A 21,822-nucleotide genomic window follows, 5' to 3' on the forward strand; every position below is an offset into this window, starting at 1 on the left:
ACATGCAGGGTGATTTTCTTGGTATTTGGCTTTTGATGTCACCAACTTTACACTCCACCCCATAGCTCCTCTTTTCTCACTGCTTTTCTCTTAAAGGTACACACACACACACACACACACACCTCTAGACACACAGACACATGTAGAGGGCTTCAGCTATGTGTGTCTAACACTGTTTTATAAAGGAGCACAGTGATTTAGAGCACATTGAAGTCTGAGAAAGGCAACACACTCAGAGGTTGTGCTTGTATATGTGTGTGTGTGTGTGTGTGTGCACATGTGTGTGAGAAAGTGACTCTTTATGTCTGATAAACCCATCTGGACTGGGACTATCTCTGACGCATTCAGCAGTATTTGTGCGTGTGTGTGTGTGTGTGTGTGTGTGTGTGTGTGTGTGTGTGTGTGTGTGTGTAAAATAACAAGCTGTGCTCACTTATCACACCTCTCCTTCTATGGTGTTATCCCTGCTGACATCATCAGCACAAGTCAGGCAAAGCTCTGCTTCATGTGAGCTAAAAACACAGAATAGGAACACACACACACACATACACACATGCACGCGCACACACATTATGGTAATGAAAGCACAAGTGAACAGCTCTCATCTATACCTCAGACCACATCTCAGACCACACACACACAAACATACACAAATGAACACACAGACACACACCTCCCACCATTTTGGGAGCAGTTCTATGATGTCATGTCTGACTGTGTCTTGTACCCCTCCTCTGGGACAGGAGCCAATTTACCAAAGTGCCTGTGTCGCCCCTCTCTTCACACTTGACCTCTGACCTTTCCATTATCTGTGCCAAGTGCCACCTCACAGAGATAACAGTCATATGCGTGTTCGTAACAGCTACACATCACCCGATGTGTGTGTGTGTGTGTGAGTGTGAGAGAGAGAGGACGCAGGCTAATGGACAAGGGTGTGTTAGAATGAATATGAACTGTCTGGTGTCTGTAATATGTGAATATTTGCCTGTGTTGGTACATGATTGACAACATTTGTGTGTGTGTGTGTGTGTGTGTGTGTATGTGTGTGTCTGTGTGTGTGTGTGTGTGTGTGTGTGTGTTTGTCTGTCTGTGTGTGTTTGTGTGTGTCTGTCTGTCTGTGTGTGTTTGTGTATGTGTGTGTGTGTGTGTGTGTCTGTCTGTGTGTGTTTGTGTATGTGTGGGTGTGTGTGTGTGTCTGTGTGTGTGTGTGTGTGTGTGTGTGTGTGTGTGTGTGTGTGTGTGTGTGTGTGTGTGTGTGTGTGTGTGATTACCTATTTCCTTGTGAACTCCTCCCCCCACCAACACATACACAGTTTCTCTTATCTGGAGTGATTACAGCAGGTGGAGATGTGCTCTGATTCTAGGGGTCATAAGCGTGCTTGTAAACAACATCACAGGTCACAGGTCACAGGCCATCTCCATCTCCATCTCCATCTCCATCTCCATCTCCATCTCCATCTCCATCTCCAACTCCAGCTCCAGAGTCACGCCCCCTCAGGAACATCCTGGGTGTGGCAGAACTCCCCAGGCAGGTGCCGAGGCTCACTGTCTGAGCAGGCGTAGAGCTGTGCTGTGTGCTTCAGACCTGAGGAAGGAAGATCTGGGCAAAGATCAAAGCAGCCTCAGAGAAAGGGGTTCTACATGAATGCTGAAAGAAACTAGCTATAGCATGTTCTTCTGAAATCATGTCATGATTTCTCTCTCTCTCTCTCTCTCTCTCTCTCTCTGTGTGTGTGTGTGAGTGTGTGTGTGTGAGTGTGTGAGTGTGTGTGTGTGTTGTGTGTGTGTGTGTGTGGGTGGGTGGGTGTGTGTGTGTGTGTGTGTTTCTGGGGCTCAGGTGGGTTTTGCCCTAATCAACTAAATGAGGCCATGTTGATGCATGCCCTGATTTCAGCCAGGAATATCAACAAACACTGGCACAGAGGACAGATGAAGAACACACACACACACACACACACACACACACACACACTAAATCTAGCTTACATACATGCACAGATCATCAGAAAATGAACACAAACAGATGGACAGTGGGACTCCCACACATACAAAATCCAAACACACACACACAAACACACAATGCTCATGACCTCAGCTAAAGATAAACTGGAGCTGAGGTATGAAAAGAATGAGAGAATGGCAGGGACGGAGGGAGCGATGGATGATGGACGGAGAGGCCGTGCGGGAGGGGCTGGAGGCTATCAGCGCATACACTGTTTCAGGTCTCTGTGGTTAATGGACTATGTGGGCGGGTGAGACAGAGAGAGGGGGAGAGGGATGGGTGGAGAAGATGCATTACTGTAATGGCATGATGCCCATATTAATTACACAACAGTAATAAACAAAGCGATCTCAGCCTGTTTCTAACTTGTCTTACACCCCCCGCCACCGCGCGCGCGTGTGTGTGAGTGAGGTAACTTCTCGAGGTCTTCAGAGATAGGCTCTGTATTTAAGAGAGGGGTTGCTCGTTTAGGGTACGTGCCGTTGACTTGTTCCTCGGCGGCGCGTTCCTTTATCTGTCGCTCGCCCTTACGCTTCTCTCGCTTCATCGACGGCTGGGCTCGAGCTGCTCGCAGGCTCCCCGCGCGTTTCGCGGAGCGCACGCACCAAGCGGAGCCCGCGAGGCCAACGCTCTCCTCCGACGGCAACAGCGTGATTACGGCGCACTTTGCATAAAGCAAACACGCGGCCCGATCGCTCTATAGCCCTGGGCAGGTTTCTGCTACACCGAATAAGATGAGACGATCAATTAAATGTACCAAACATATCGATTCAGATGAACGCTGCTGCAGCCATAGGGGCGCCGGGATAGTGTGTACGATGCCCAGCGTTTATTATAATGAGAACCGGCAGTTGGATGCGTAGCAGGGATGGTTTTGTATTTAATCTGCAAACGCATGCTGTCAGTGTTATCGGGCTTTTGAAAAATGCCGAAAATACAAAATAAAATCAGTCTGTTATAGTTAACGTTATTTTGTGGAAGTTCACGCAGCGACTTATTAAGTGCGAAATGCTAATCGCTTGAAGAGTTTTGGGCAGCTAGGCTCAAACCGCAGTTGGTTCGCAAAGTTGGTATTGAGTCAGTTTCTCGCAAAGGGTATGATTCTTTTTTAATGTGACAAGGGAAAACACAAGCGCAAAAACTGGAGGATGCGGGCATCGATCCCGCTACCTCTCGCATGCTAAGCGAGCGCTCTACCATTTGAGCTAATCCCCCGCTGAAGAGGAGCTTTTCATGGAGTTATATAAGACATTCACTCATGTACATACAACATAGATCGATGTCTCCATCTTCTGGTGATTACGAAACTTTCGCATGGCGTAAACCTGAACTTGAGTTTAAATGGCCTGATCTAAGTTTTGTTAAAGTAGAACCAATAGGAAATAGAAACAAACAGGTCTAAGGTCTAGACACCCAAGTGAGCAAGCCAAAGGCGATAGTGTCAGTGAAGATCTAAGTGGCATAAGGAAGAAACCGTGGGAGAAGTCAGCATGTAATACAACTAATATAAACATAACTAACTAACATAAATAAGTGTCTCATAACAGATGTAGTAAATTCTAATAGTTTTATAATAGTACATGTTGATAGTGGTTCTGCTAGTTTGCACATAGTTATACCACATAACACTGAAGTCCCTGTTTAAGCAGCGCAGCGCTGATATTCTAAGTTTGAAAGCCACTCGATTTTTACACATCCACCTTCATTACTCGCATATGGAAGCGTAGCGAAACTGGACGACGCGCATCGAGCTTGACACATCCCGCATTTATCCTGACACATCCCGCATTCTACGCGAGCGCTTAACGTCGCGAGACTTGAACGTGGTTGGTAACTTACGTCATTTGAGAGACGTCATTGGCGTGACGTAGAGGTCGTGTAGCCGGAACAGGAGCTAATGAAGAGATTTTAGCGGCGAAATGTCTACTGGAGTGGGAAGTGAGTAAGGCCGTGTTTCCATGTACACCAGACATATGAACTAAAGTCTGAAGCAGAACGTACACATGTTTAGTAACCCATCGCCAGAACGTCGAAGCGCGTGACAGCAATCAGTCACCGACTTACGCTATCTTATCTCGCGTTCTCTCGAGCTAGCTAACTGACGCTAGCTAGCTAGCTAACAAAAAGCAAAACAAACGGCTAACACTTAAAGATCTAGAGGGATCTTTTCGCTCTAATATTACTCTTCAGTACACACTAAACCTATACTCTCGCTTTAGGAAAATGCATTTTAGCCAAAAGATTAGTAGCTAACCAAGATAAGAAACATCCACCAGGAATGTAGCTAGACAGCTAGTTAGCGTTAGCTGGTTAGGTTCACGTAATGACTACTGCTAGTAGCATGTATTTACATTTACGGCATTTAGCTGACGATTTTATCCATAGCGACTTAGTTATGACCGAGTACAACCTGAACAATTGAGGGTTAAGGGCCTTACTCAGGGGCAATTTAAAACAGCACTAGCTCGTTAAGTAGGAAATGATGGCATACGCGAATAAATTATGACAGTTAGCCAGTTAACCTTGAGTTTGAGAAAGGCACTATATAAATGTAAGTAATATTAATAATAGTTAGTTATCTGGTTGGATGTTTACAACATTTACTGAACCGCAGCCTGCATTGTCGCCGTACAGAACACAAGATGCTGTCTCTTGGACCGACCGAGCCGTGGTCCGTCCGTGAGAAGCTCTGCCTTGCTTCCTCTGTCATGAGGAGTGGAGATCAAAACTGGTGAGGATGTTCTGACAGTACTGAGGTCACACACTCGCAGACCACCTTGCGCACACAGATGATTATTCCTTTGTCCAACCGACTACACCCTGTACAGCCCATGTCTGGAACACACTGCCCTTTCATCACCTGGAAATTTGTGTTATGTTTATGGCTGTTTCAACATGTGTAGGCAGCATCTGTCTGGAGACTGACAGCTATGTGAATAACAGGCCATGACTTCTTACTGTTCTTTCCAGGGTGTCTGTCAGCAGAGCAATCAAGCCGTTTTCTGAACCAGGGAGGCCTCCAGACTGGTTTTCCCAAAAGGTACTTAAGAACACCTTAGGCTTATAGACAGGGCCCCTCTTCCAATTATTTTTGTTGGCTCTGTTGTAATGAATAAGATGTCTCACCCAAAAAGTGAAAAGCCTGTATGTTAATTGTTTGTCATATTTAGTGATCATAGTTTTAAAGTCGCTCCTCTCTTTTACAGCACTGTGCCTCCCAGTATTCTGAGCTGCTGGAGACCACAGAAGCCCCAAAGTATGTGTCCAGACAAACAAAGCCCGCTTGTTTTCATCATGTCCACACTTCTGTGACTTTTTGTGTGTGCTTTTTTTGTTATCTGATACTGTGGAAAGTGTGTCTGTGATTTCCGGACAGTGCTCTGAACGCTCTGATGGTGTGTGCTGCTGTCCCGTAGGCGGAAGCGTGGGGAAAAGGGAGAGGTGGTGGAGACCATTGAGGATGTAATCGTGCGCAGACTTACTGCCGAGAGGATCGATGAGCTCAAAAGGCTCCTCAAGGACACGCAGGAGAAATACAGGTGTCTGCCTGACCTTTCCCTTTGATTTTGCTATTACTGCTGCTGTATATTTCTTATACAGTGACTGCATCACCCCTCACAGAGTTTGCCGTAAAAGGCTGTAAATTGATCGATAGAATCATTCTTTTTAAAACTCAGTATGGAAAAGTTAGTATCACTGAGAATGTGGTCTCTCTAAGTTATGGTAGAGCAAGGGCCACAATGATGAGAGGTGTGGGATGTGGAGGGAATGAGGGTGGGGGAGTCTGTATCAGTGTCTACAGAGACAGCTTCAGTGTTAAGGTTTCAAATTAAACAATACAATTGTGCTATATAATGTTTCGCTTCAGTGAGAGATTTAAAATTCAAGTGATTTTAAATATTGCAGCTTTGATTAAATTGATCTCGGCGCTAATTAAAAGCTACATTGCTCAATCACAGATGGTGCTTTGCATGACTTTAGTATGCTTTGTGGTGCTACTTCAGACTTTTATGCTCTGTCTTTTCCCACATGTAGAAAGCTAAAGAAAGAAGCGGATTTGATTCAGGCGGGACACATGGATCCCAGACTGGACGAGCTCTGGGGAGAGATTGAGCAGTGAGACAGTACTTCATTAACATGTCTTCCTCTGAGTAGTGGTGTGATGACTGTGAGCCGGCTGTGCGGTGGGAGTTTGTATTTCACGCTGGTGTCCTGTGAATGTCCCTCTGGCAGAAAAAAGAAACAGGAGGAGGAGGAGGCTGAGCAGAAGAGGAAGGCCACCGAGGCAGCCTATCAGGGTATGTGTATCTCACACACTCACTGAAGCAGCCTATCAGGATACTTGTACTACACACACCCACTTGAACAGCCTATTAGGATACATGTACCACACTCACCCACTGAGGACCGCCTATTCAGTTCAATTCTGAAGGCAGAATTTGGACTGTCTTGAAGTGCTAGGTATTAATAATGCCTCAGTTCTTTAAATGACTCAGGGGTATAGACTCTTTTATTATAAAGTCACAATTTACTTTGAAGTTTATAGAAACAATGTCAGAAGCGTCATTTGGGTTTCATTCTGCATCCCTCCCATGTGCGTCCAGCCCGTCAGGCAGCTAAAAACGCACCAAAGAGGCTCCCCAGTGTGACGGTCCGCTCACCGCTGGGGGCGGGCTCCCCCAGCATGGAGTTACCGCACCCAGATACTCCTCAACCAACACCAGATGAGACTTCTTGCCCAAGTCCGATGGTGAGCACATGCATGCACGTTTGCGTGAGTGTGACTGGCTTGTTTGACTGTCCTTCTCATCATGTATGTTTCTCTTGGCCAGGCACAGGGTGTGGCCGTATTCATGCCCGTGACCGAGGCAGCTGCCCCGGGGCCTAAAGAGGCGAGCCTGGGCGCCGTGGTAGACGAATCCCCACAGAAGAAGCTCCTGAGTCAGAAGGCCACACCCCCACCCTCCCCTTTGCTCTCTGAACTGCTGAAGAAAAGCAGCCTGCTATCAGCCAGCCCCAGACTGGTGAGCATGATACGTGAGGCACAGCAGACTCTCAAATGTACATCCTGAGTTGTGTGAAGTATTTCAGACTTTTGGAAGTGCCGTTTTTAGGAGAGGGAAGTTGTCTTTACAGCTGCATGCATCTCTCATGCACTCTTGTGTAATTCATAAGTGCCTTCTCTAAAGCTTTCTACTGAGCTAGCACTTGACGCAGCGCAAGAATGAGTGTGTGTCAGCTGGCATGTCTGTGCTGATGAGCTATGGTGGCGTGGCCGTGGCGGTGTTGCGTAGTGCGCAGGAGCTGACGGTGTGCTGTGTGCAGGTGGTGGAGGCAGAGGTGACAGCAGCCCTCAGCAATGGTGCGCATGGTGTTGAGGTTCACACTTCTCCCGCTGCCCTACCCGCGGGCCACGACGTCTCCACAGGTAAACACTCTGCTCCAGGGATTAGTTCCACCGTGTCGTCACCTACCCCGAGTTTGTGTGCATGTGCTGTGTTTACAATGTCTTTTTTTTTTTTTTTTTTACTTTGTGATATTAAATGTTTATATATCTGTGAACTTTGCATGCACGTGACGACGCCTTGACTAGCGTGTCTTCACAGTATAACTCAATCTGCAGTAGCTTGCCGCTTTTAGTGTGTGTGTGTGTATGTGTGTGTGTGTGTGTAGAGCTCTGTGTGTGTGTCTCTGTGTCAGATGCGCCTACATTATCCCGTCTGTTGGAGAGCGCCCCCCCAGTCCAGATGCCAGCCAGCGCTGAGCCTCTTAATGCCCCTGTAGCTCCCCAAGCTCACGGACACCACTTTATACCCAGCCCAGGTCTCTACCTCTCCCCTTCTCTCTCTCGCACACTTGAGCTTTCACCACCAGTGGTTCATTGGCTAAGAGCCACAAATTAGCATAATGTCGTCAGTGAAATGTTTATAGCTGTTACTACTTTTCTTTCCTCTTAGAAATGTTAGATTTTTTTTTTCTATTTTGACTGATTCATTTATTTAGACTCTCTCTCCCTCTGATAGACAGTTTTAAACCCTTCAGGTATATAGCTTGCACTCCCAGACTGTGTTAATTGTTTAAAAAGCCAACCCAGACATCAGTGAGAAGCATCTGAAAGTCTTCTGCAGTTACCATGCAGAGGCCATGGCTCATCACCAGCAGGATACAGAGAGAGCCATCACCTCTCTTCTCCATCGTGTGTGTGTGTGTAGGAGCCGCGGTAGCAGAATGTTCGGCTCCTGAGGCGGTGCTGGCGGTGCAGTCTGGCTCAGCAGAGACCGAGGGCAGAGAGACAGAGCTGGTGGAGGAAGACCTGGTCGCCGTGTCTTACATGGGAGAAGAGCTGGACCTGGAGACAGTGGGGGACATTATAGCTATTATTGAAGAGAAGGTACTGCAGGTCCAACACACACCCACACACCCACACACACCACACTAAACCTCACGCCTTGTCTCAGGTGGACGACCCTGTGGAGGTTCTGGATGTTGCAGAGGTTGAAGCTGCTCTCTCTCTGTGCGACGACGCCGTGGCAGGCCCTCACGCCCTCTCGGGGCCCTGGGAGCCCGAGGCCTTCAAAGCGGCCGAGCCAGAGCCCTCTGCCCAGCCGAGGGGCCCATCCGGGACCCCGCTGAGCTCCCCCGTCCCAGGAGTCCTGGAAGGAGACCAGGCCACTTTGGTGGAGGAGGTGCGGGAGGTGGGCGACCCCGAGGGGGGACGGAGCACGTGGACTCTGTCGCCCCCGCAGAGGCAGGCCAGACGCAGGAGTGTGAGCTGCAGGGAGAGGAAGAGAGAGAAGGAGACGAAGAGGGAGGGAGGGAGGAAGACCAGGCTCCGAGCCCCTCGCTGAAGTGTGAGAGTGAGGAGTGGACCCAGCCTGAGGCAGACGCACCCTGCCTCGACTCGGAGGACAGCTCTGTCTCCGGGAGAGACCCAAAGGTAACACATCCAATCACTGATCAGCACTAGTGTCCCGTGGGTAGAAGTCAAGATGATTTCTTTTGTAACTGTACGTGCAGATGTAGAAATGCTTCCGTGGTGATATAAATAACCTGCTGGATTATAGTGTTCAGTAAAGCACTGAAGACAGGCCTTGCTTTAATGGGGACCTACTGCGCTTTTCCGGGTTTTCCTTTTTCCTTTAGTGTGTTTATCTAATTTTTTTTGGATGTAATCAGTCTGCAAAGTTACAAAGTCCAACGTACATCTTAAAAAAGGAAATTGCCAGAGGCAGTGACTCTCTCCTTAAGAAACCAGTCAGCAGCCTGGAACGCTTCATTGGGATAATAGCCCCATTCAGATTATACCCTCATTGGGATTATAGCCCCGGTCCTTTGTTACAAGATGGGGAAATTTCATATCCCAATCCGTACTGCCCACCCCCCAGCGTCTTGGCACCCCCTAGCACAAAGATTAGCAGCTCTCTGGCTATTGACCAATCAGAACTGAGTGTTCTGACCAGTCAGAGCACACGAGGGTGCCGGTCTTAAAGAGCTCTAATGGTGTTTCATACATAGGGTGAATAGAGGCATACAATGTGAGAAAAATAATGTTTTTGGAACACTGAAGCATGTAAATCTATTCAAAAATAAAAGAAAATTTAAAGAAATATGAACATTGAAAATGAGCAAAGTAATTGTTTTATTGCTCTCACGTGCCCTTCCACCTCTCACACTGTAGGAGGTAAAGGACGAGGATGGAGGGAGTGAGGTGGATGCAGATGAAGGGATGGAGATGAAGGAGTGTGGCGAGGGTCCGTATCTCTCCGAGGTCGACCCCCCAGCCAGCGAGAGCGAAGACGGCTATGGCACCAACTCCCAGCGGTACACCACCGCCGACTCCACCGCCAGCAGCCCCGCCTCCTCCCAGTTGTGAGTTTTGGTGTGTGTGTGTGTGTGTGTGTGTGTGTGTGTGTGTGTGTGTGTGTGTGTGGTTGGGTGGGTGGGTGTGTGTTTCTCTGTGGGTGTGAGGTGTATGTGTGTTCGTGTGTGTATATCTCACTCTCTCCTCTCTCTCAGTTCAATGTGTAGTGAAGATCAGGAGGCTTTACAGGCACAGAAAATCTGGAAGAAGGCCATTATGCTGGTGTGGCGCGCAGCGGCCAATCACAGGTGAGCTTTAAAAACCAAAACTGGCGAACCACAGACTCTCTTGTGTTCTTACTGCTGCTAGCCAGTGTATTACATGTAAGATTTATGTGTTTGCAGGTATGCAAGTGTATTTCTGCAGCCCGTGTCTGACGACATCGCTCCCGGCTACCACAGCATTGTCCACAGGTACACACACCTGGGTGTATACATCTCAAGTGGAAAAAATAAAGAAACATTTTTATTCATATATATATATATATATATATATAAATCTCTTTATTGATGCTGACGGAAATTGCAGTGTCACAGTGCTGTACAAATTGCACAAGTGAAGATATACATTAATAAGACATACATAAAATCAGAATAAATAGGGCAGGCTTGTAGAAGTGAGTTACAGAAGTACAACGTGCAAAGTACAGATGAACTATAAACCTTAATATTGTAAGAGTTTTCAGGGTCTATATTCATATATAAATGATGCACATGACTTATGCAAGTGCACCCATGGAAAGACTGCAAACATCAGTGTTACACTAAAAGACATATTATATGGTAAAACATGATAACACAAGTGAGAGATGTCTGTATACATAAATGACTTTGTACATGATATAAACGTGTGGAAAAGTGATTTCTGCACTGAAATATATTAACAATGGACATCCCAGTGTATGGTGTATATATGATATATGGACATGTAAGAGTGTGGTGTATTCGCACAGCTGTATTAGTCATCTGTGTGTGTACTGTAGTAAGATGTAGAGATATTCAGAATTGTAGTAGAGTATACAGAGCTTCCAGAGAAACAGGACATTTCGTGCACTTTGCTTACACAGCTAATGAAGAGACTGCGTCCGAAATTTTCTATTGTGGTTGGCATGTATTCTCAGGGAAGTTGCATGAAGACCTTAGACATATGACACCCAGGAGCTGTAATGTGTCCTGTTGTTTGATTATAAGGTTGCACTGTCTACTGCTTGTTAATAGTTATTGCACTATTGTCACCTACTGGCTCATATTTGCTGTGATGTTAGGAATATTACAGCTACTTAGACATCTGTAGATGTGTTGAAAGTATTTGTAGTTGAATGACCATCTGTCAGTCCCTCAGATCGCCCCCACCTCTCCTCCACAGGCCTATGGACCTATCAGCGATCAAGAAGAACATCGAGACGGGACAGATCCGCACAACGGCCGAGTTCCAGCGGGACATCATGCTGATGTTTCAGAATGCTGTCATGTACAACAGCTCGGACCACGATGTCTACCACATGGCACTGGAGATGCAGCGCGATGTCCTGGAGCAAATCCAGCAGTTTCTAGCCACGCAGCTCATCATGCAGACCTCAGAGTCGGGCATCAGCGCCAAGAGCCTGCGTGGGCGAGAGGCCAACCGCAAGCAGGACGCCAATGACAAGGTGAGACACACACACACGCGGCACGTGGTCTCTGGGGCATGGGGAGACCGTAAACGGTGCCGGGAGAAAGAGTCGGTCCACTCCTCAGAACACCCACAGCCACAGCAAAGCTGACGGCCCTGTCGATACGGGCAGTGACACTCACGCTAACCCCCAGTCTCATATATGTAGACCCTGAGCCCAGCACACAAAGATGCACATTTAGAGCCAGAATCACCTGCCATGCCCAGAAGGAAAAGGAACAACTCCAAACAAGACACTAATGAAAAGGTCAGTGAGATTAAAACACACACACACACACACACACACACACACACACACACACACCTCCTGGAGGCAAGCATCAACAACCAGAGCAACAGATGCCTGGTGAGAGTTTTCCCCAACGTGGGCCAGCGAGACTATGCATTCAGCTGCCGTTAGTTCCCAGTGACGTGGAGGTGCTCCAGATGCGTTCAGAGCCAGGCACTGCTCACGTGCACATCAGTGCTGGTGCACGTACACTCCACCAGCTGTTCCCGCTCCCAAAATTAGCAGCAAGAGCCCCAGTTAAGATGACGCGTGTGCACGTGCGCCCAAAAGCTCTTCCCCAGATGTTGGAAGTGGTGAGATATTGTTGCCATGCCGTGGTACATAAAAGCGCCTTTTGTTTTTGGCTGTGTGGGCTGCATGACCTGTTTTCATGTGCATGCCTCCTTGTGCTGTTCAGTCCTGTGTTTCTGTGCCTAACTGAAACTCACCACAGCTGCAGACAAACTGTGTCTTCATCCCCATCGCCCGCCCTGCCCTGTGACGTCACGTGTCCGTGGAGGTCATTAACACGCGTGCTCTCATGTAGCCGTGAAAGTGGACCGTGCTGACAGCCAGAGCACAGAGTGGACGCTGGCGCACACAAGCCGGCCCAAGGTGGCTTTCACAAAAGCAGAGCGGGATCCAGATCTCTTACCCTGCACACATGTCCCACAGCTCTGGAAAGCGTTTGCACAAGCGACCCACAGCTGTATGAAATAGTTCTGTGCTTGCTCTACCAGTTACAGGACTACTCTAGCCTTAAACCTCAGAAAATGTTGTGTGTTCAAAGTTGTTTTGTTTGGGTTTGTTTTTGTCAAATGTTTTGTTTTTAGACTATAACACGGCATAAGAAAGACCTCATATGCTTCCACAGGGTGTAAATACCAGATGGAAAAGAGCTTTTATAAACTCTATTTGTCAAATTATAGGGACATTAATCACTTTATATGTGATTTTTAAATGAGAGGCTGTAGTAAATCATATAGTATTGTTTATATTTTGTAAAATCATGTAAATCATTATTAAGGTATAACATCTGGTATTGACCTTAGCTCTATATTTCAGTGAGAAATAACTTTTATTGGACTGATTCCAGCAAAGAATAATGTATAAAATTTACATTTACGGTATTTATTTACGTTAATGCTTTTATCCAATCACAATTATGTCTGAGTACAACTTTAGTAATTGAGGGTTAAGGGTCTTGCTCAGTTGTCCAACAGTATACTGGCAGTGGTGGGGCTTGCAACCTTCAGATTACTTCAGATAACTGGGAACCTTCAGATTACTAGTAGAGTACCTTAACCACTGAGACACTAAGGTTTTTTTGTTTTTGTTTGTTGTTTTTTTTTAAAAAGCCCTTACTGATGGTCCATGACTAGACATCGAGGACCATGACAACAAGCTGATTAAACATCAAACAGGTTTGCAGGCTGTATTTTAAGGTAATGTTAGCCAGTTTGATATTATACGCTCTCTTATGCATTTAGTTCCACGTCAGGCCATGTGTTCTGTCACATGTTCAGTAGGTTCCTGGGGAAGTGTGCTGTACTAAAAGGATATGCGTTGGAATATTTCAGAGAGAAGCATTTTTATTGGGTTAGTAATTTGTAAGCAGGAACGTATCCTGTCAAGTCAGCTCCGTTTCGGTCAGTTGCTGCTGAGCTCCGTGTCCTCACAGACCCTGGCGTGGGGTTAAGTTTGGTCAGAGCTCTACTCCACACCATCCCAGTTCCTTTTCAGGTGCTCGAGCAGGCACTTGGTACATCGACTATTTATTTTTATATCTCGGGTTGTCCTCTTTTATAAAATGCTCCCAGACTTTTTGCTTCTTTTCAAGCTTTCAGGTTGTCATAAATTCACACTTGGTTTGATGCTACCTAAAAGGTAAACAAAAAAAAATCAACCAAGGAAATGTTGTTGTTGACAGTTGTTGATGTTGAATAGTTTCAGCTTTGCCACTAAAACAGTGACATCAGCAGCTTTTCATGTTGAGACCTGGTGAAGAATAGGGTGTTTAAATATCTTTCACCTGTAATCACTCTACTACTCCACCCCTGCTTTAAAGGTTCGTTGCTGTGGGTGATGATGCATTTGTGTGTCATCACTTCTGCTACAGTTGAACATGTAACCCTGAGCTGCAACCGATTATCATGACAGAATCGGAGAACGGGCAGTACCTGTCGGGTTGTTTTCACTTGTTGCTGTAGCATGTTGTCTTTTTTTTTTTTTCCTTCCCCATTTCTTTGTCATCTCTGTGAACTGTAGTTCACATGTTACTCTGCGTGGAAACTGATGACGTGTGAAAAGGCATCACTGCTCACAACAGTCAGTCGAGTGGACAACAGCAGGACAGTAACCCCAGTAACACAAAGTCCCTGCATTATCTCTCAAGTCTTCTGATGTTGTTGTGGCCTATAGATGTCTATGGGAAGTCATTTTTGCATTCTCTGTATCTGTATATTTCTAAAAAGCAAGGATTTTATAAAAACACCCATAAACCAGTTTAAGCACTCATGAACAATTTAAAATAACCTTAGACACTGAATGTTTTTTTTTGTTTTAATGAGTTTCTTTTTTAAGATGATATCACCACAAGGCCATTGGGAAACCAAGCCCAGAACTCCTGCCCCCCTCCCCCCCTTCATTTTCTTGGTCATCTTTTTTAGACTTTCATGTGCATCAGTACCACAGTCATTGAGAGAACGACAGTCACATGCTCATAAACTCCAGACACTTTCTCATCCTTTCGCAACTCGCATGACACACTAACACACACTCCTGCAGTTCATGACACATTAGCCATCTTTTTCAGATATTCATACATGTGTTATCTTTTTTTTTTTATATATATATATCACACACACATGCGTGCGTGAGCGCGCGTGCGCACACACACACACACACACTTTCTTTCTGCTCCATCTTCATTTCTGTCCCACTTGTACCATGGCTTGTCTGTGAGTTCGTGGTGCGCTGACCTGCGTCTTGTCAGTTTTCTCCGGTCGCTAGCATTGCTCTTTTTCATCAAACCTGGTTTTCTTTGCCGCACCTCCTACTCATGTGGCCAATGAAGCAAACTTCATAGGAACCTGTTACCAGTGTCAGTTTCCTAATCCCCACTGCTTCCTACAGGCTTTCATTTCTTTGTAGTAATATTAGCATTCTGTTTTACACACAGAAAAGTCCTGTTTTTGGCTCTGCTGCAAATCTGTGAATGCTTATGTGTTTTTCCCTGCGTTGACCGTGTGTGTGAGCTGTGCATGTCTGTTTTGTAGTTTTAGATAACATTGCTGTAGGTTAAATCCTGTCTTTTTGTGAGTTGCGGGAGTGTGTGGGATTCTCTTTCTCACTGTTGTTTGTCCTTCTACAGGACTGTGTTCCTGTGTGTGTGTGTGTGTGTGTGTGTGTGTGTATATGTGTGGGGGGGGGACTCTCTCTCACTGTTTGTCCTTCTACAGGACTGTGTGTGTGTGTGTGTGTGTATGTGTGTGTGTGTGTATGTGTGTGTGTGTGTGTATGTGTGTGTGTGTGTATGTGTGTGTGTGTGTGGGACTCTCTCTCACTGTTGTTTGTCCTTCTACAGGACAGTGTTCCCATGGCTTCTCCTGCTTTTCTTCTCTCTCTCTTTGTAAGTATCCAGGTCAAAGGTCACAGCTTTTCTGTCCCCTTGAATCTTCTTTCACCCTTCTCTCTTTCTCTCGCGCATGCATACACACACACACACACACACACACAAATGTATGCACATGGACACGTGCATGCAGACACACAGACTTAAAGCCCACTAGGGAGACCAGCCTCTTCAGTCGTACGCCTCATGTTGGCTGCAGGTCTTGGCTGTCAGTTGGGCTGTGCACATTTGGCAATAATAATAATGTGTTAATTATATTGCACTTGTTTGAGTTAGTTTCAGATGAGTGAGGGACATATAATGTTTTGTTGGGGAGATGGTTCTAGCTCATGGTTTAGTGGTTTCAGGTGATGTTTTAGGGCAGTGCTCCCTTCCCCTGACTCTCGTCCCTGTTCAGGTCCAGCTAGTTGTCTGGTTTTGTGAACAGTCCTCTCTAGCTGCAGGGGTGCTCATGCCTCCACACCTCCACCTCCCTTTTCTTTTCTTTCAGGATGGAGGCACAAGGGGGCGCCGCAGTGCCATAGAGGCTGACATGAAGATGAAGAAATGAGATGATGGTCGAAGAAGAAGAAAACCCCCGATGGCTCGATGGACTTACCCGTCTGTAAAAAAAAAATCCGATGCCGGATTCCGATAGAGTTGGCGCAGACAGCTGGCTCTTGTCACAGAAGAGGTGTTTGTCAGACTGATTCAGACAAGTGTTCTGCTCTGTACAGTCAAGAACTCCTGCTTAGGGCATAAAGCTTCATTTTCGAGATGGTTACAATCATCAGCCTTTATTCTTTGATCTGGAATGTACCACTCTCCATCAGCCCATGATCAAAGCGTCCTGAAGCCTCTGAGCGTTGGCACCAAGAGTCCACAGCTGGCGTTGCCTGCGGGGACGTGGTGTAGGAAGAACGTTCCTCTGGCCTGATAACTGGGGATACAGCTCGACTCCGGCTCATGTCTGTGTGTGGAGGTGTTTGTAGCAGGCTGGTTTGTGTAATTTTGTTTAGACTTCCTTCAACAATATTGTCCTTTTTAAGACGATGTTCTCATTAGGATTGAGAGCAGTAGTGGCCCTTCTGTCTTTAATCAGTAATATTTCTGTGCTGAATTGGCTGTGAATTGGCTATAACTTGATCCCTGTGAACTGACTCTTTACATTTCAGCAGGGGTGCACTAACTTAGAGATTAAATTATCCATGAGTTGTGACATGAGCACTAAAACATTAAGTTAGCTCTAATGTATAAATGTTTATCAAAATTACAATTGTCTTCAGTATAATTATGTAAATAAACATTTTCTGCTTGTTTTGTGAGCTGCTAACAGAAATTAGTTTCTACATAATCTGCCATTCCCTAGTAAGTGCTCTCCAGTCCATAAAGACTGTAAGGGTTATGCGCTGCCCCCCGCCCGCCTTTCTGGAATCCATGACTTGTGAATACATCAGTAGAAGCCTGAATCTTTAAGGTAAAGGGCCTGTAATGTCTTTGTTATATAGTTGGACAAGTGCAAGTAAAGTTAGTGTTACCAAAGCACAGTTAGGACTTTCGAAGGCAGTGTTGTCTGTGTAGTGTGGTTTCTTATGTATAAGAACTGTTGAAGGGAGCAGTACATACTGTTTTAGTAGGCTAATTCTGGCAGCTGGCTTAGACGAGGAGACTCTTCCCTCACTTGGGTATTTACACTGTGAATCTTGCCTGGTAAACCCAAGGTACAGCTTACATACCTCTTAAATTACATTGTAATCGTTCCTTACCCTCCCCTGAAAAGCTCAATTCTGCCTATTGCTCCTTGAGCTGTAAAACACTAATAAACTTAAATATCAATTTACGTTGTCTGACAGTTAAAATGTTTAATGTACAAGTAATAATACAAGACACGGTTACTGAGAGGCTAGCTCCCCTTCAACACCTTTCCACATTCCAGAAAGTCCAGCACAATTTACATGGTGGAAAGAAGCGTGACTGAACAGAATTACATAGTGTACAGCATGTTTACACACAAAACAGCTCAAACGTCAAACAGTGATGCATATATACTTTCACCGACTGTAATCAGTCTCCCCCCCCCCCCCCCCAAATCACGTGATCGTCTCAGTAGCCCTCCATCACGGTGGGGCTGGCGCTCGAATAAAGCTTCCTCTTCACGAGCCGGTACTCGGGTCGAAGCCTCAAAACTTTGCCGTTGCCAAAGAAGTGCCATCCATCCCTATCGAGTCTGAAGACCACGGACAGCTCGAAGGTTGGGGTAAGGCTCTGGGCGGGTGTCACGGTCCCCAACGTCTGTAAGATACGCTCGTTTTCCATGAAGAGGTGAATAAGGGCGCCCCGTAGTCCGCAGGGCTCGTCTACCGACGCCCGGATTATGTCGGCGGCCACTCGCGCGGTCATCCGCGCGGGAAGGTGGAGCTCGTGGCACTGCAAACTCGCTTTCTTTGCAATAGTGAGACACTTCTCGATTCGCTTGATCAAATCGTGGTGAAGACCCGTGTCTTCTTCCTCCAAGCTACACTCGGATCCGAGGCCTGTGTGCAGAAACAAAAGTAAAAGTGTTAATAGACCTCTCCATTGACAACTGAAAGTACTTAAACGAAGCCAAAAGTCACTACACCGCCAGTCAGCCAATTTATCGCGTTATCAGCTGATTTAGAAAAACTCTACGTTGGTCCATTCGTGTAGTGTTATTAACTAGCTGCGTAGTTTGGTCTTTGATCTCGCAACACGTAACGTTACCGTTAACGGACGTTAAACGTCTGCTACAGATAACGTAGCACAACTGGTATTTAAATACAGGCTACTCACTTGAAGAGCTCATCGCCTTCCTCAGCGTGCCAGGTGCTCCAAAGCTTTCTTTACCAGATCTGAAGTGTTTAACAACATTTTTCAACATTCCGGCTAGGTTATCCTCTTCGGGTTTAATGGATATTCCGCATCCAAAAACCAGTGCCTGGGTATAGACCATTCTAGGATTGTCTGCTCGTAATTCTCGGAAATTTCGGCAGCCGCCTTAGCAAAAGAGTTTGTTGTACCTTCCATGTATGCCAGCTAGAAGTTGAAACGGTCTCGTTGCTTCTCTCGCGCAGTATTTATACGCGTGTGTAGCACAGTTGCATCAGCTGGAGCTCGCGTGTGGGACTGCCTCCGTTTCCATAGAAACTAAGATATTGCGCAATATATCTGTGAAATTAGATCAGCTTGAACATGCAACTAAATTGCATCTTGCATTTAGGCTACACGAAACCTTGATTACTGGATATTCATGTTTGATTGAGTAGACCTAATTCTTTATGATCGATATTCGTTTGAACGGCTGCGGAGTTTTTTTTTTTACTGTTGTATTTAATTTAAACATTGGATTTAAACAGATTTTAGATCTCTTATTTTTATCTTTAATGTATTTTATTATTTATGCTCTTCCTTGCTTATATTTCTTTCTCTCTCTCTCTCTCTCTCTCTCTCTCTCTCTCTCTCTATATATATATATATATATATATATATATATATATATAATGTGTGTGTAAAGCATGGTGTAAATCTTGTTTTAAAACTTCTATATAAATTAAGCTTTTATATTGTTATTTCAGGTGCCCATTCTAGTTGTAGCTATTGCAAAACAGATTATTACAAGTTTAAAATGGTTATGAGTGATAGTTATTGATGATGGCACACATTCAGGGTGAGGTGAGAGGAGAATATCTCAAACTAAAGCAGTCTGAGGGAAAAAATCATACACATTCACATTAATTTGAAAAAGATGTCAATAGCTAAAGGTACGGCTTAATAACAGATTAAAAAAATAATGAAATATTTATTTTAGAAAATAAACTTTGTAAGAGTAAGACTTTTTGCTGTTATTATGTTATGTTTTGCATTACATTTGACAGTTGATGGTGTTCTAGCCAATTTAAACGCAAAGCATACACACCCAGGTGTATGCTGGACATTTATGTCTACAGTGAGATGTAAGTAGTCTTGGTGGTCCTGGAGGTAGAAGAGATGGCAGGATTCACAGGAGAACAAGCTCAGACGAGAAACGAACACTAACATACTTTTTTCCACCGCCACTATCCTAACCACCACAGCTGTTGTTGGCGTTGCTGGTGAGATCACACAGTGACTCACTATCTGAGACCTGTTATCTAAGAGATCTCAGCCTTGCCCCAGGCTTCTCTGTGGCCGAGTTGATTGGCCTTCATAGTTGTGTGCAGTTCTGACATCACATCACCTCACAGTAACAAGGAAGCAGTGAAGGGTTCAAATGAATTACCAGGGGAAGTTACTACACAAGAATAAGAAAGGGGTTTACCAGAGTGTGTGTGTGTGTGAGACAAAGAAATAAAGTGTCTACAGTGTGAATAGATAACCACAGAGCCTCTGTGGGAATTTTTGTGATTGCAAAAGAGAAATTAGTTGAGTGTAGACAGCAGTGTAAGGGTTTATTCAGGCTTAATCATGGTGTCTAATAGATCTGATGCTGTGATCTTTTTTGTTTGCACACTGTTGATATTGTTTCCTCTCATATTTTAGTTTGTGTGGATGTGATAGTGTGTTCTTATCCTCACGTGTCTCAATAAGGATGTTGGTTCCAAGAGATACAATAGTGAACCAGTCATTAAGTGAGTGTTTCTTTCCCTTTTAAAGAGCAAATCTGTCCAAAGATCCTTTCTCTGTGTTTTTGACCTACATCTCAGACACTGCTTCTCATCCTCATGACCCATTCAACCTGGTCACGAGCTTCAGTCTCACAAGGAAACTCAAACATGAGAAAAATGTTTTGACATTCACTATTGATTTTGATCGCAAGTCCAGCCAATGCGATGAGAGCTCATTATTGTAGTAAACTAGTAATGCAAAACCGGACCAACATGTTCCTTCAGTCAGCTGATCAGTGTGCAACTGACTTTTGCGCTGAATAACATCTGCATGTTTTTATGCTCTCTACGCACTGCTAAACTGGAACAAATCCTAAACCACAAGCCTAATGTTAGAACCATTACAGAAAATTATTCATTCTTAGATATTAGGATATTGTGTTGTTTAATATGAAAATGACTCTCAGGAGGGTTTGTGGTGCTTGTCTCATGACCCATGAGGTGATAACTCAGACCGTGCAAGGCCTTCAAGTGTTCAGGTGAAATGTTTCCAGTCTTATTGAAGCTCAAATGACATGTTAATAAATTATTTCTGCAATTATTCAAAAAAGTGCCACAGAATATTTGTGAAAACCTGGCCATTTTTATTTACAAAACTAAACAAGTTCAGATTTGTCCCCCTGAGTACTGTTGATGGACACCTGTCATTTATGCCATGCTTCAGAGTTAGACTCATCTTTAAACCTATCTCATCTCGGATCCGTCTGCTACGGGTCACGTGCAGTTGGCCTGCTGACGGCCTTGTTCAGAAAAACAGTCTGAGGTTAGTGCAGATGTTTTCCTGTAGCTTCTTAACAATTCAGCTAACAGGTTTGTAAGTTTAAAGAACAACCAAGGTTTTCTCTCTCCTCTCTCTATTAAATTAAATTAAATGACATTAACTTCATTTCAATTCAAGGTGTTTCATGACACAAAATGTTGCATTTGTATTGTCAAAGGCTGGGTTACGAGTATGTATTAAAGAATAATAAAGTTGTATATAATAATAAGCTCACCAGACAGTTACTGAACAGGACATGGTTAAAAGAACTGGGCCAAAAGACGATGCAACTGTCTGCCAGTGTAGCAATTTCCCCCCGACCAAGACTACACGTCACTCTATACAAAATTGGCACATATGTTATTTAATCACTTCCAGTGTGTCAATCTTGTTTATATCCGGTGACACACTGTAGATCACACCCCAAAACACACCAGCGGTTCCCCTATCGGCTGTCCTTATGACCAGTATTTGCATGATATATAGCAGTGTAAATCATTTTAAATTCTATTAGTAGAAATGTTTTGAAGCCTTTTTTAAAAAATATTGAATGAAATTTGTTTTCCAAAGACCAGCACGGTTACCTACTTCCTTTTGTGACAGTTTTCAGATGAAACAAATATTTTGCTTGTGTTAACGGACTGTGTGCGTGTGTCGAGACAAAGACGACTCTGTTTCTGCAAAGACAACAACTCTCAGTGCTGTTATACATGTTCTCACCTGTATGAACAAGTACAACCACTAAAATAATATACGCATAGCACCGTGTAACAGCTTTTACAGAACGCGTGTAACTCGCTGGCTGTGTTGCACAAAGACAGCACAAGAACCCAACGGTATCGTGCTCAGAGGTTAGTATACTTTTAAAACGCTTCACTATGCGGATATAACCATACTGGTTTGATGTTACTAATGGTAATAAACAGTATGGATTGGCTCTGCAATTTGAAGTCTCGATATTCCCATTTGTAATTGTTAAAGTTTCC

The 21,822-nt window shown here is 44.9% G+C and overlaps 2 protein-coding genes and 1 non-coding gene across 3 annotated transcripts; 1 reads left to right on the plus strand and 2 right to left on the minus strand.

Moving 5' to 3' along the window:
- Window positions 1–3,144: 3,144 nt before the first annotated feature.
- On the minus strand, window positions 3,145–3,217 carry trnaa-agc. Its single transcript has one exon. It is a non-coding gene; the product is annotated as a tRNA-Ala (tRNA).
- Window positions 3,218–3,862: 645 nt separating this feature from the next.
- brd8 (bromodomain containing 8) lies at window positions 3,863–17,255 on the plus strand. Its single transcript, XM_027017072.2, is given in 20 exon segments — window positions 3,863–3,940; window positions 4,637–4,733; window positions 4,973–5,042; window positions 5,209–5,258; window positions 5,419–5,541; window positions 6,038–6,118; window positions 6,236–6,300; window positions 6,607–6,752; window positions 6,835–7,026; window positions 7,328–7,430; window positions 7,703–7,825; window positions 8,215–8,393; window positions 8,461–8,713; window positions 8,716–8,939; window positions 9,681–9,871; window positions 10,019–10,111; window positions 10,208–10,276; window positions 11,229–11,511; window positions 11,683–11,781; window positions 15,927–17,255. Coding segments are annotated over 20 exon segments (2,520 nt in total). The 5' UTR covers window positions 3,863–3,921; the 3' UTR covers window positions 15,987–17,255.
- On the minus strand, window positions 17,252–18,541 carry si:ch211-39i2.2 (uncharacterized protein LOC449866 homolog). The gene is made up of 2 exons (XM_027017075.2): window positions 18,227–18,541; window positions 17,252–17,949 (listed from the first exon to the last, which is right to left on the minus strand). Exons 1-2 carry the CDS (start codon window positions 18,384–18,386, stop codon window positions 17,519–17,521), a joined length of 591 nt encoding a protein of 196 aa, XP_026872876.2. The 5' UTR covers window positions 18,387–18,541; the 3' UTR covers window positions 17,252–17,518.
- Window positions 18,542–21,822: the final 3,281 nt, after the last annotated feature.

Source organism: Electrophorus electricus, chromosome 2 (genome assembly GCF_013358815.1).
Source record: "Electrophorus electricus isolate fEleEle1 chromosome 2, fEleEle1.pri, whole genome shotgun sequence".
Classification (NCBI taxonomy): Eukaryota; Metazoa; Chordata; class Actinopteri; order Gymnotiformes; family Gymnotidae; genus Electrophorus; species Electrophorus electricus.

What these genes read in the sequence shown, in the direction of transcription:
- si:ch211-39i2.2 (XM_027017075.2), bottom strand. Translation starts at nt 18,386, where the DNA reads ATGGTCTATACCCAGGCACTGGTTTTTGGATGCGGAATATCCATTAAA. An exon ending in GAAGGCGATGAGCTCTTCAA is followed by an intron (nt 17,950 to 18,226) that starts GTGAGTAGCCTG and finishes TTCTGCACACAG; the next exon opens with GCCTCGGATCCGAGTGTAGC.